We start from the raw sequence: 15,328 nt of genomic DNA on the forward strand, positions 1-15,328 counted from the left end.
AAGCTTTTTGGCCCTGTGAAGTTGCAGAACAGGGCATTGGTGGGGGTTAACAAAATCTGAAACAAATACCAGTCTACTTCTGAAAGTATTATGTTCTTTCTGCTAGATCATAACTTCCTATTTGTGGTATATGAACTAATAAACAGATGAATAAGTAGACTGTTACCCAGGTGAATATAAAAATCTTCACTTAATTATCATATTAAGATTTGAAGACTTATGATAACAGAAATAGCTACTCAGTCTGTAACATTAAATCTGCTATATTATTATTATTCAATATCTCCATTTCCAAAAGAGAAAGAAAATTATGCTAAAATGTTAAATAGCAATCATTTCCAAAAAGCCCTTCTCCTTAATCAGCTAGAAATATACTTTCCTTCTGTATCACAAACAAGTCTGCATACCTACAAAGTGCCTAACTTAAAATCAGTAGCCTCAGAACAGAAATAAAACTTCAGACCTTCAGAAAAGAAGAGCTACGGCAACTAATTATTCTTTGTACCTGTTTTATTGCTCTGATCAAACAAGTCTTCCTGAGTTGACAAAATCTCAGGCTCCGGTGACTTCTGAACCTGCATCCCACCTTCTGGAAGTTCTTGAGCAGATGTCTGTTCTTTTGCTTCCATAGCAGCAGACACTTTGGGACTAGAAGGCATGTCCTCTGACCTAGGAAATCATATCACCGGAAGAAAGTTCAAAGGCTTTCATCTTTGAACTAAGAAGCTTTTCCTATTCTGTTTTCCTTTATTAATTTCAAAACCTTCAAAAACTATCTGTTAAAAGTGAAATAAGCTACTCTTTATAATGATGCAAAGCTCTCAGCCTCTTTCAGAGTGTGTCTCAGTCTCTCACACAGCCAAATCTCTTTCTCCACGCTGCTCACTGCAGCGCTGCATGCTGTCCAAGATTTCTGATCAGTGGTTTAGGGATTTCTACTACTCGTGTTGTTATCTAGATGTGCATGAAGGTGTGTGATCAAGGGCACAACAATGCCAGAAGGAACAACAACATTCCACAGAAAGGGCCTGAATGTAAATTATCCTCTGTATCATCCACACACGTTATCTTCTGCTGACCTTTTTTTTTTTTTAAATATCTGTTTGCTTGTGTCAGGCCTTTGTTGCATCATGAAGAATCTTTAGCTGCAGCATGTAGGATCTAGTTCCCTGACTAGGGATCAAACCCAGGCCCCCTGCATTGGGAGCATGGAGTCTTAGCCAATGGACCATCAGGAAGCCTCTGCTGACCTTTTTGATTTGATCTACTCAACCTAGGGCCCAAATCAAAACTCTCACCACAAATACTACTTACATGTGTAAGACACTCACTGCTGGCTCCTTTCCAGAGACTTAGGAGGTTTACCTACTCTGCCATTCCCCAGAGTAAATAGGATAGCAAAATCAGCTAAAAAGCAATTTCCTAAAGAAGAGTGGGAAAAGTCAGCTGCAGTTTAGCTGGGTGTTTTGCATTAGAAAGCTGACCTCTCTTTATTTTTTTTAAACATAAATCTCTTTATTTTAATTGGAGGTTAATTACTTTACAATATTGTATTGGTTTTGCCATACATCAACATGAATCCACCACAGAAAGCTGACCTCTCTTTATATTCAACTTTCCCTAACCCTAACCCGTATTTCCCACTGTTTCTAACTGAAGGAAGAAACAACAGGATACTAAATCTTTATTCATTCCCTCCTCCAAAACAGAAACATCTCATTTGTCCTCTGCCATATCTAAACCTGAACTACTGACCAGAGATAATGCTGTCTGGGATATAGCACTCACCACAGGCAGAACAGAGATCAACTGGTCATTCCTACCAAGTTAAGAGACTAAAGGACATGCGGAAAGAACACTTCCCTATTTATCTTATACATAAACTACAGGATGCAGGATACCTGAGGACACAGAGCAATCTGGGTGTTCCCCAGGTATAAAAACAGTGGACTTTCAATACAATAGTCCTGTGACTCCTATAATAGAGACGCTAGAAAGACATCCCACAGAGACATGGTGCCTCTGCAGACAAAGAACAGAGAGGAGTAACAACCAAGAATAAAGGGATCATCCTCACAATTACAACAGCAATAAATTGGATTTTTAATATGCCTAAAGATAAGGACATAATAAAAATTCATAAACAATAAATGTTTCTACTGAACCAAAAATATGCCCAGGGAAGAGCGGGGAGGAAGAAAATCAAGAATTTCTAAAAATGTTTCCACCTGGCCAAGTGAAATAAGTACAACTCGATAGTAAATGCCCAAAAACACTTTCTAGGAAGAAGCTGGTTTACCTTGCAGGTGGTGAATTTTGCTCTTCCACCACAGGGACATCCTTGCTGGGCTGTTCTGCCATGGGGATATCTTCATTAGACTGTTCTTCATGCTTCATTGCTTCAAGTTTTAGAAGAAGATAGGACGGAGATATTTAATTTTTCAAAATACTAGAAGTAGTCCCAGATGCTTTTTAAAGGGCAAAGATTTTAAAGAAAGAAATACAAACTGAAAATATAGACAGGTATATCATTCCAAAAAGGAAAACAGCCTTTACCCACTTACCAAAAACCTTAGCATGCAAGCCATCAACTGACACGTATTTGCCAGACAACTCTGCAACTTTACTATACTGAGATTACCTTAACTTAGATAGCCATAAAATACATCAAGGAAAACACAACTAGCATGGGGGAAAATACTTATAAACAATTCTAAATGCCAGAACACACATTACATACCAATATTAGCATCCACATCAGGTAGCCGACTATATCCAGAGTTGGTGGTTACTGAGTGTAGAGGCTCTCTGTCTATTTCATATGGCACAGTTTGTTCTTCAATATCCTGGCTCTGGGAGAGTTCCAGAACCCCAAAGCCCAACTGTGATGAGGCAGGATCTAGGAAGAAAACCCCAAGAAATCAGGAATCATCCCATATTATGCGCTATGCAAGGTGCTACCCTTCAGCAAAAGAAGCCCATACTAAGTCCTTCACATCAAAGCCCTGCCCCACCTCTACAAGTTTTTTCAAAAACCTGTGTACTACAAAACCTTACAAATACCTAATAAAGACACACACACACACACACACACACACACACACACACACACACACACACACACACACACACGGCAGTGCAGTTCAGACTGTGACTCCGCCCTACCAGGCATACAGCTCCCAGATACCTGAAAAAACGAATGAATACAAAAGGAGGAGGAAGCCATATGCAGAAAGGAAGCCAAACAATGAGCTAAAAACTCCTGAACAACAAATCAGGTGGAATATCTTAGACTACTAGCAAATTTCCTAATGACTATACTTAATTTAATGATGAGATATCTACAGCCTGATAAGGAGAATTTGAGGCATTTGCAGTGTTCATGTTAAAGGGGCTAGACCACTCTACTATTCTGAAAAAGGCATAATGCTACCTTCAGCACTAAGCGAGTGTGTGGTATCATCTGGAATATCTTCTTCCTTTTCCTCCTTCTCCTTCTCTTCCACCTCTTCTTCCTTCTCTTCACTTACAGGAGGAGCAGATTCCACTGACATTCCCAAAACACTACACAGCAAAAAGACACAATCATGTACTCCCAGATAGGATGGGATACCCTGCTCAAAGAACTCTGAATTTTTCTGTGACTCCCCACACATCATACCACTTTTTAAGTAAATGTGAAAAAGTTAAAAAACCTCACCCCATTCATTACTGCTTCTTTCTACAGAAAGCACCTAAAAGGTTGACAACTCAAAACACTGTACAGAATTAATACAAACATGAGTCAGAAGGAGGAAACAAACATACTTCATTTTTATCTTTCTCTGAAAAAAACATGAGCAGGGACAGAAAAATCTCACACTCAAGAGAATTACTGACAAAGATGATGTGCATTAGATGTGCAGAGAAGGGGCTCTAAAATACAGCTGTTAAACAGAACACAATTAACAAAGGCATTTTTGCAAAAATTTTTACAAGACATAACATAGACCCACACAGCGTCTGAGGAAAAAATTCAGGTTAACATCACAGGTCAAAAAATGATAAACAAAAGTATAAGACATTAACAATTAGGAAAAAATATCTGCAACAATATAACAAAAGAATCATCTTCATAAAATACAAGGAATTTATAAGAAGCCTAAGATATAAATGCACAACGAAAGAGACAACTCACCAAAAAAACAGAAATACAAGTATCTTTAAACATGTAAGAAATCAGAGAAACCATTAGTTGCCAATCAAATAAGGAAAAAAAAAAAGTAAATATTGTCCTACTATTCAGTGCTATTGAAGTAAGATTAGCATTATTACATACTCTTCATAAGAGTATAAACTAAATAGAACCTTTCTGAAGAACTAGAAAATATGTATCAAGAGCTCTAAAAAATTTTCATACCTAGTAATTTCAATTATAAGAAATAGCTTAAAATATGAAAAGATCCTTGTGCAAACTCACTTTCAAAGTTCACTGTGACTAATAACCCACTGTAAGCCCAACAGTAAGTAAATAGCTAATTTCATAATCATAAAATGGAATTTATGCAGCTGCTAAATATGTTCAAAACAACCAAATACAATGTGTAAATTGTATATCTAGACTAGATACTGGACAAAATAGATATATATAATCCAAACAAAACAAAAAATTTATGTATATAAAATAAAGACATCTTTGAGACAACTGGGAAAATATGAACACAAACTATATTATTAGGTATTATGGAATCGATCTTAGGTGTGCTAAGGGTATTATGATTATACAGGATAATGTATTTTTCTTAAGGGATGAATTCTTAAGTATTTGAGGGGAACTATGATTTCTGCAACTTAGTTTCAAATGATCCAGCCCCCCAAAACAGTATATTTTATACACACACAGAAAAAAATGCATAACTTTTACAACAAAAATCATGGGGCAAATGTTAGTAAAAGCTTTAATTGTCAGGGAAAATTAACTGCTCGTGTTGATAAGCAAAAAGGTCAAGAAACACAAACTTTCACCTTCCACATCTCAACTATGTAAATCAAGTGCACACACAAAAAAAGAGAGAAAATAAGCCAAAATATTTACAGGAATTAGCCTCTGGGTGGCAGAATTACAGATGACATTTTTTGTTTCCTTTTAACTTTCTATCCATTTAACATTTCACATAAAGACCATTAAACATAAGTTTAAGAAGCATGAAAGAGATGAAAACATGGGTTTGCAAAGTTGGGAACCATGATCCAAGGAAAAAGAAGAAGGACTGAGTAAAGACTTTCACAAAATAAAATAGAACATTACCTACACAACTGGGAGGACCAGATGCAAGACCCTGGGAAACAGGGAAAGAAAGTCAAGAGCGTGTATGACAAAAAAGTAGAAGAGCAAAAAAAAAAAAAAAAAAAGACAGCACTAATCACACACCCTGGATCTTCTTCAGCCTCTTTTGGTGGTTTTCTTCACATCCCTAACCTCTAAATGCTGCTGGGCACAATGAGTCCTTGAACCTCTTCTTCACCTATACTCATCCCTTTAGTGATCTTATCCATACTTATGGCCTTGAATACCATCCATACGCTTATGACTCCACAATTTTTAATCTCCAGCTTAGATCTTCCTCCTGAGCTCTAGACTTTCACATCATCAACTGCCTCCAACTGGCAACTGAAAAGGCAACTCAACTAACAAGCCTGTAAGTGACCTTCCTGTTCGATCTTCTCCATCTCAATCAACAGCAACTCCATTCTTCTAGTTTCCAAACCAAAAATGTGGAACCACCATTACCTCCTTCATTTCCCTCATATTTAACATCCAATCTGACTTTGAATCCTAATTTCAAAAACTCAGAAGCTCACACTTCTCATCCTACTTCTATACTGGTCCAGCCACTGTCACATCTCGCCTAAATTATTTCAAGAGTCTCCTAGTTGGTCTTTCTGCCTCTGCCCTTGCTCTCCCTTCAGATTTTATTTTTAAATTTAACTTGAATAGCTTAATTTTTATTTTTCCCAGCTTTATCCAGGTATTAGTCTATTCTTGATCCAGCAGCCAGAGTGATGCTGTTCAAATCTAAGTAACAGCACGTCATTCCTCTGATCAAAGCTATCAAACACCTTCCTATCTCACTAAGGAGAAAGCAATGGCACCCCACTCCAGTATTCTTGCCTGGAAAGTCCCATGGATGGAGGAGCCTGGTCGGCTGCAGTCCATGGGATCGCCAAGAGTCGGCACGACTAAGCGACTTCACTTTCGCTTTTCACTTTCATGCACTGGAGAAGGCAATGGCACCCCACTCCAGTATTCTTGCCTGGAGAATCCCAGGGATGGGGGAGCCTAGTGGGCTGCCATCTACGGGGTGGCACAGAGTCGGACACAACTGAAACGACTTAGCAGTAGCAGTAGCAGTATCTCACTAAAAGTAACAGCCAAATGCCTCACAATGATCCATAAGGGCCTTATATATTCTGGTAAGGGCCTTATATATTCTGGTTCCCCCCTTACTTCTCTGACCTCTTTTCCCACTCCTCTCCAGCACTCCAAGGCAGCCACACTAACCTTGTCATCATTTCTCAAATATTCCAACATACTCTTCCCTCAGGGCCTTTGCATTTGCTGTTCTCTATGTGCAGATTACATTTATCCAAATAACAGCAGAGATCACTTACTCAAGATTTTTAGTCAAATGTCACATCAGGGAAGCACCCCCTAAGTCACCTTGTCTAAACTTGCAACTCCACTGATGTTTCCCATCCAATTCTCCACTTTATTTTTCTCTGTGGCCCTATCAGAGTGTAAGACACTATATAGATTTTTACATATTTATCAGATAACTGCTATATCCCATAAAAGAATATAAGCTACATTAAGGTGTAAAGTTTCTTATCTCTTCTGATCACTCTGTATCTCCAAAACTCAAAAGTGCTTGGCATATAGGAAATACGCAATAAATATCTGTAGAATGATTAGGTGAATCAGAGCAGATCTGAAATAAATCAGATTTTGTCCACTATCCAAAACTGATGGAAAAAGAAAACAAATGTTTAAATATACCATTTAGAAATATAAATCTAGCCAATAAAAAACTAACATAATTATTATCAAAAGTTAGAGGAGTATGCTGGGATTTCCCTGGTGGTACAACGGTTAGGAATCCGCCTCCCAGTGCATGGGGTGCACGTTCAATCCTCACCAGGGAACTAAGATTCCATACGCTACAACTACAGAGCCCACACCAGAACAAAGGCCCTACGCAGCCATACATAAATAAATATTTATTTTTTTAAATTAGAAAAGTGTTGTTGTGAGTTAAACCCTCATCTTTCATTAGAGAACTCAAATGTCTTAATCTGATTAAATAAGAAATGGCAATACTGTAGTGTTACTTAGTTTCACAACAATATTAAAAGCTAAAAAGATAACCTCCCAGAGAAGTAAAAACACAGACACTTAAAAAGGGTTACCTCTTTGGTAAAAAGGATTACTTCTGTGAAAGGGAGCCAACAGTGGGAATGGACTCTGATTTTTATTATAAGTTGTTTTTAAAATAATCTATGCATTTATATTTCTGTTAAAAGCATTTAACAGACCTCATCAAAATTAAAAACATGCTCCATGAAAAAAAACCTCTTAATGAAAAGACAAGCCAGAGAGAAAAAAATATTTGCAAACCACATATCCTACCATGAACTAGTACACAGAATATAAGAATTCTCAAAACACAAAATAAAACCCAATTACAAAACAGGCAAAAGATATGAGCAGACATTTCCTTGAAGAGGATGTACAGATGCAAAGAAGCATGTGAAAAGATGTTCAACATCATTAGCCACTACGGAAACGCAAATTGAAACCACAATGAGGGCTTCCCTGGTGGCTCAGTGGTAAAGAATCCACCTGCCCGTGCAGGAGTGAAGTTGCTCAGTCGGGTCCGACTCTTTGCGACCCCATGGACTGTAGCCTATCAGGCTCCTCCGTCCATGGGATTTTCCAGGCAAGAGTGCTGGAGTAGATTGCCATTTCCTTCTCCAGGGGATCTTCCTGACCCAGGAATTGAACCCGGGTCTCCTGCATTGCAGGCAGACGCTTTACTGTCTGAGCCACCAGGGAAGCCCAGGTTCAATCCCTGATCCGCGAAGATCCCACGTGCCTCGGAGCAACTAATGCCCTGTGCCACAACTACTGAGTCTGTGCTCTAGAGCTCTGGAACCACAACTACTGAAGCCTGCGTGCCTAGAGTCCAGGCTCTGCAATGAGAAGCCCACTCACCGCAACTAGAGAAAAGCCTGCACAGCAACAAAGACCCAGCACAGCCAAAAATACGTAAATAAATAAAATTGTTTAAAAAAACAAACACACACACAATGAGAGATCACCACACACTATCAGAATGGCTAGAAGAGTGACACCACCAAATGCTGGTGAGAATGGACAGAAACTGGATGTCTCATACACTGCCAGTGGGACTGTGAAATGATACAACCACTCTAGAAAACAGATCAGCATTTTCTTAAAAAAAAAAACAAAAAAAAAAACTAAATGTGCAACTACCATGTGACCTAGCAACTGTCCCCCTGGCCAGTGAGCCTAGAGATATGAAGACTTATAAAAACCTGTAGGCAAATGTTCATAGCAGCTTTATTTATGCTAGCCAAAAACTAAAATCAACACAGATTTCCTTCAATGGGTAAATGGTTAAACAAATTGTGGTACATCCATACCACAGAACACTACTCAGCAATAAAACAAACCACTGATACATGCAACAACTCAGATAGACCTCTAGTACGTAGTTTGAAAAAATCCAACCTTCAAAGATTATATAGTATATGATCTTATTTATTTTAAGTGATGAAAGTTTACCAACAGAGGATGGTCTTTAATTTTTTTTGGCTGCTCCTTGCAGCACGTAGGATCTCAGTTTCCCGACCAGAGATCAAACTTGTAGCCCCAGGATTGAAAGCACGGAGTTTTAACCGCTGGACCACCAGGGAAATCCCGAGGATGGTGCTAATTACTGGTTGCCAGGGGTTCAAGTGCAGGTGAAGGGGATGGATGTGGTTGTAAAAGAGCAACACTAGAGCTCCTTGAATGTTGGAACTGTTAGCATCTTGGTCACAGTGGTGGATAAACCTACACAGACAACTGAGCAGTATAAAAATTATACACACTTGAGTACAAGTAGAACTAGAGAACTCTGGATAATTTCATTGAATTTTAGCAATGCTGATATTCTGGTTGTGAAATTATACTATAGTTCTACAAAATGGTACCACTGGGGAAAACTGGGAAAAGTATACAAAAAAAATCTCTCCACTATTTCTTACAAAAGCACATGAATCTATACTCATCCTGGGAATTCTCTGGCGGTCCAACGGCTATGACTCCACACTCCCAATGCAGTGGACCCAGGTCCACTCCTCGGTCAGGGAACTGGGTCCCACAAGCTGCAACTGAGAGCTTGCACACCACAACTAAAGATCCCGCACACCACCACAAAGATTGAAGATCCTGAGTGCCACAGCCCTGACGCAACCAAGACCCAGCGTGCCCGAATAAATAAATATAAATATTCATCATCATCTCAATTTTTTAAGCGTTTAACAGAAATAAAAATATATTCAGCATATTTTACAACGCTTCGTGTTTAGGACCAAAGGCTTACATCAGCAAGACAACAGATAAAGAGAGGAAGATCTTTTGGAATTTTATGATGTATAAAACTCACAAGCAGCTTTTCAAAATGTCTGCTGTAACGGAATAAAGACAACATAAAGAGATCAGTACACATGTGTTTTCTAGAGCTTTCATTCTTTTGTAATCAACCCCACACTCTTTGCAGTTTCGTGGCCTTTTCACATACTGTTCCCTGTGTCTGGAAAGTTCCTCCTCCCACATGCCACACTTCTCCCCATCCCTTCAATTATGCCTAACAAATTTGTATTTATAATTTACATCATCTTCTCAAAAAGGTTTTCCCTTATCCCCCAGATTAGGTCATATATCCTACTTTTTCCCTCTTTACAATGATCACAATTTCCACTGCATAACTATTTATGTAATTATTCAACATATGTCTCTCCTATTAAAGTGTAAGCTCTATGATGGCAAAGATGATTTAAAACACCCGCCACAGTGCTTGCATGTTTACTGAATGTAAGCATTCAAGTTTTTTTTTTTTTTTAAGAAAAAGCAACATGTTCATGCAAAAAGGGAAAAGTAGCATGAGAATTCTGAAAACAGTACCATCCATTTATAACAACGGGTACGCACGCATTCTGTCCCCAGTGGTTCAAACCCGGGTCCTGAGCCACAAAAACATAGATAAGCCTGGCACGTGGATCCTAAAGAGGTATCAGAAAAACTTAAACGCCTACAAAAAGCAAAGAAAGGTAACATAAATGATTGAAGTGGTTGGGTTTAAGAACAAAAGCACAAACCCTAGGAAAATGAAAAAAAAAAAAAGAACAGCTGGCCTCAGTGTCCAGGTACAACAGTGAGTTACAGGCACTATGACAGACCACAGCACTCACGTCCCATCTAAGCAGAGATTGGCTGCTACTCACAGCTCTAGCCAACTGTTGCCAATAATACAGCAGTTGCATTACTTCTGAACTAGTAACCCCCGAAACAGGAAACTTAAGTTCCATGTGAAATGTCTCTATTTTTAAATTCTATCAATTAATTCAAATATATTTTAACAACCATGCATGGGCCAACTAGAACCCACCTGCAGGCCAAAGTAACTCCACCAATTTACGGACTGTTCTAAAGTGTCCAATTGATGATTTGAGAGAAAAAATTTAAGTGCAAACACAGAGTATTAAATAGAACACATACACACAAAAAAAATATTTATTTTTGAGATTAAAAATCATAGTCTTTCACCCCAAACTAACATTCTCCTAACAACCTCCCTTTTCTATTCCGCCACTCTAAGACTCTTGCGTTCTTCCTTGATCTTAGAAGAATTTGGGCGCTGAATAATCATAAAGAGAGGCACTTGAGTTACAAGGACTCAAAACCCAGGTCTGCCACTTACTAGCAATGTATTCTAGTGTAAGGTTTTTAACTTTTTTGCCTGTCACTCCCCACTAAGTAACATGAATGACTGAAGTGGTTGGGTCTAAGAACAAAAGCACTAAGTAACAGAAGTAATGTAATGTGTTCATAATACAGCTTCTTTAAGGATGAAATTAAATGGCAGTATATATCAAACAACCGATCTAGTACCTAACAGAGAGGATAAATTCACAAATGGGCAATGTTAAAGATTTATAAGAGACAAAGTAAAAAGTGAATACTGTTGAGAGTATGAATTAAACATTCTGGGTCTAAAACTGGTGAAGATTCTTTGGTTGGTAGGTAGAAACCATACGTAACTTTTGATAATATATCTTAGTATTTTTTATTTTTCCTATTAATAAGTCATATCCAAGCTAAGAATGAGGAATTCTTATTTTGTTTTACACGCACAAGACAGATCACAATTTGAATAATATAGGTGCAAAAAAGTTGCTACCTTCACAAAAGAGATTCCAGCTTAAGTACCAATAGAATGCTAGTTAAAACAATCCTCACATCAAATTTCCTGCTCCACAAAAATAAATCCTTTTATCCTTAGGGCAAGACAACAGGCACAGATAAAAGAACTGATCCATTAATACATTTAAATAAATTCCTCCAAACACTAATATACCTGCTTTTCCTATTTGGCTGAGGTAACTGTTCAATGACCTGACTGATGGAACCATGTGTGTCCAAATGAGAAGAATCCATAGAGTCTGAAAAAAATAACTGGATATTAGCACAAAAGGCATTTACCATCAAACTTTAATACAAATTCAGGAATGCAGACAATACCAATCTAATCAGCTGTATTAGAAAACCAACCTTTTGCATACCTACTACACACCAGACATTGTGCTAGACTTCCTTACATACCTCACCACAATTACATAATATTTAAATCTACCCAACTCCAATAAGAGCACCCTTGCAAAGGAGTCTCACCTGCGGCTTTGTTTTCTTTCCGATGCTCATTGAAGCCACTATTATTGTCTCCTTGTTCTTCTTCAGCTGTTTGCTCGGTATTGGACTCAACATCCTAAAAAATATACATGCACAATATACCCACTATAAATGAGATATATTTTTGTGAAAATACAGATTTCATTTTCCAACCAACTTTACTCAAAGATAGTGATCTCCTAAGTACTTACCTTTGCAGACTGGTCTAGATTAGGGTTGGGGTGGGGTGGGAATCTACTCAATCATTTCCAAGCACTCACTCACCAACACAGGGTTCTCTTTGTGTGTCTGAAGATTAGGCAGGTGTCGAGCTAGCACACTGAAGTGAGAACCAGAATCATCTTCTAGAACCTGGCTTTCAGGCTGAGAATCTTCAATTATCAGGCAAGGAGTGTCTTGCTGAGAGAAATCTGAATCCAACTGACTTCCAGTAGGGTCCATCTGCTCCCCTGGAATGGAATAACAAAAGATCAGTTCCGTGTAACCTACTAGCCTTCCTCACGCAGTCTGAGCTTAAAATAATGAGGCAGTTAAGTATGAGACTTGGAAAGGGGGACGAGTGTAGGACTCTTCCTATTACAACACTGTACCTAAGCACTTTCCTGTCATACCTGCCACGGCCCGATTTCCTCCTGCTTACAATCAGCCTGCCTATCCTTCTCTCCCCTTCCATCACCTTCGCGTAGACACCCTTTCCCCTCCTTCCTAACCTCTACTCTCCCCGCCCCTTTTTTCCATCCCCCACAACTCTTCCTACGTCCTTCAGGCGCCTCTACCGCTCCCCAAAAAGCATCTTTGGAAAACCTCTGATCGTCTGAACCCCTACAGCCGTTCCTGCTTCCTCACGACCACCCGGCTCTTCCTAGCGAGTGCTACCCCACCCCCTCCTTGGGGCCCTCCAACCCTTCCCCCGTCACCGCCGCCATGCTTGCCACCCCGCCCCCTCCGGTGTGCCACCCCTTCAGACGCGAAGCCCAAGCCCTCAGAGGCGACTACTCCCCCACTTTTCCCCACACGGTACCAGGCATCCCGGCGGGAGGTCCCTCGCGCTCGTCCTAGAGGTTTCCGCACGCTCCCCAGGTCCCTCCAGCTCTACCCCCAGGTCGCCGCTGTAGCCACCGCCGCCACCGGCCGCGAACTCCCCCTTTCCCGTCGCGTCACGCAGCATCGGCTCGCTCATTCGCTGCTGCTGCCCGCCACTCAAGAAAGGCTGTGGGTAACTGGCGACTGAGTCGGAGTGCCCCGCCCCACGTAAGAAAAAGGAACACGGCGGCGTGTTTCCATGGCAGCCTGGACTTTGCAGGCCCTCCCTCTAGTATAGCTGGAGAATGACAGTATCCTTGAACCGAAGGGACCTTGAGAGGGCATGAAATATAGTCCGCTGCCTCTCCAGGACGGTTGTCTGTACCACTGCTCAGACATAAGAGAAAAGACAATTTTTTTTTGTTGTTCAAGCACCATAAGGCCCTACTCTCACCCTCTTCCGTGGAAAAGGTTTCCTGGCTTTCTAATAAAAGGGCAAAGAAGGAAGGCTAGAATTTCAGAGCTGGTGAAACTGAAGAGAGAGAGGACTCTTCGGGGTTTGCCAGGTCAACCAGGATTCCCTTCTTAGGCCTCTACTTGAATTCAAGGGCACACATTAAATACGTCTCCGCCAGTTCTTAATTTTTTTTTTTCTATTTACATTGTCAGAGGGCCCTTGTAAGCCATATTTTCCCCCCGTTGCCCTTTCCAGTCTGGGACGTAGTTCAAGCTTCACGTTTGCGTATCGGTGACCGATCTTTTGTGGAATTGCAGCCTACACAGACCATGGCCCCAGACATTTTTTGCACCTCCGTTTGAGATAACTGAGCACACTAACTGTCGGTGGTGAAGAGAACAGCTGCTGCCCTTTAACTAAATGACCTCAAAGATCCCTCCAAGCCCTGAGAGTCTATTATCCTAATTATGGTGCCAGGGTCTTATAGAGGGTGTGGCAGCTGTGACTTGTATTATTGAAGGAGGTCCCATGAGGAATATATTGTTTGGGGGAGGGTATTTTTGTTTTTTGTTTTTAATTTAAAAGGTGGTTGGATCTGAGATGGAATTCTAGCCAGAGCATCTGTCAATAGGGAAAGCACCCAGCACCCTGCCAGGTATATACATAGTAGGTATTCAATAGGAAGTAGTTTTCTCTCTCTCTACCCAAGACTCAGAATGACTTAAGCACAGTCCAACCATGATTCTCTAATTCTGGAAAATACCCAACACTTGATATAGGCTAAGCTGAAGTGGAGCTTCATATCAACCAATCGTCTCCCCCGTTATAAATTACATTGATCGTATTTTCCAAACAAAAATCAAAGCATGTCATCTGAGTATATGTTACTTGTGGGAACAAAAGGACAGACTCTTTGTAATGAAACTGTCCTGAAAAATCTAGAATCTGCTGTTGCTATAACTATAATATAATTAGGGTCCCCAGAATGTTTTATTAGTGGAACAAAAATGGAAAGGAGCATACAAAGACATATCTCACTTCTTAATCCTCAAATCCTTTATAACTGACTCTCGTCTTCCCTCCTACTCCTAGTGTAGCAGAAGACCAGTGACCAAATAAATGCAGTCCTACAAGAACCAGGTAAGGTCAATATTGACTACACTAGATAGACAAAGTGAATTCATCTGCTTGATTTGAGAGGACACAAACAATCATGTCCTGTTGTATGCAAATTTTGACCTTGATTCCCATAAAAATTCTCCATAGTCACTATATTTTGGGTCTTTTCTGTCCTGCTGTTGCATCTTCCATCTCCAAGCAGGACCTAGATAGGTAGACTTTCTTGATTATTTGGCAAACAACTGTATGTGTTTGTCAAAACTTACAAAACTGTACTAAAAAGGGTAAATTAAACTTCAATAAGCATGGCTTCTCAGGTGACCCAGTGGTAAAGAATTTGCCTGCCAATGAAGGAGATGCAAGAGATATGGGTGTGATCCCTGGAGAAGGAAATGGAACCCCACTCCAGTATTCTTGCCTATAAAATTCCATGAACAAGGAGCCTCCTGGGCTACACCCCATGTGGTTGCAAAGAATCTAACACAACTGAGCACAAACATGGCTAAAAATAGATAAATAAATGAACCTGAGCCATTCCCATTACTAAATAAAACAAGAGCTTTTTTAAAAAAGAACTGTGAATTCCTTGTTAAGCAGGAAGATAATTAAATTAATCATTAAATTGCCCAAACAGATCAGAAAATGCAGGCAGGATGATTACCCACTGAGGCTGTAACTGATCACAGTTAGGTGAGCCAAAGGCCTTCATTGACTCT

The 15,328-nt window shown here is 39.9% G+C and overlaps 1 protein-coding gene across 2 annotated transcripts in view; it reads right to left on the reverse strand.

Moving 5' to 3' along the window:
* TP53BP1 (tumor protein p53 binding protein 1) overlaps positions 1 to 13,187 on the reverse strand; it is a 73,593-nt gene extending 60,406 nt beyond the window's left edge. For both annotated transcript variants that reach the window (XM_069558807.1, XM_069558806.1), the window contains exons 1-8: positions 13,035 to 13,187; positions 12,278 to 12,462; positions 11,996 to 12,089; positions 11,682 to 11,766; positions 3,434 to 3,564; positions 2,741 to 2,899; positions 2,300 to 2,399; positions 506 to 669 (exon numbers count right to left, since the gene is read on the reverse strand). In XM_069558807.1, coding sequence (XP_069414908.1) covers positions 506 to 669; positions 2,300 to 2,399; positions 2,741 to 2,899; positions 3,434 to 3,564; positions 11,682 to 11,766; positions 11,996 to 12,089; positions 12,278 to 12,462; positions 13,035 to 13,041 — 925 coding nt within the window. In that variant the 5' untranslated portion in view covers positions 13,042 to 13,187. The remainder of the gene's footprint in view (positions 1 to 505; positions 670 to 2,299; positions 2,400 to 2,740; positions 2,900 to 3,433; positions 3,565 to 11,681; positions 11,767 to 11,995; positions 12,090 to 12,277; positions 12,463 to 13,034) is intronic.
* Positions 13,188 to 15,328: the final 2,141 nt, after the last annotated feature.

Source organism: Ovis canadensis, chromosome 18 (assembly GCF_042477335.2).
Source record: "Ovis canadensis isolate MfBH-ARS-UI-01 breed Bighorn chromosome 18, ARS-UI_OviCan_v2, whole genome shotgun sequence".
Taxonomy (NCBI): Eukaryota; Metazoa; Chordata; class Mammalia; order Artiodactyla; family Bovidae; genus Ovis; species Ovis canadensis.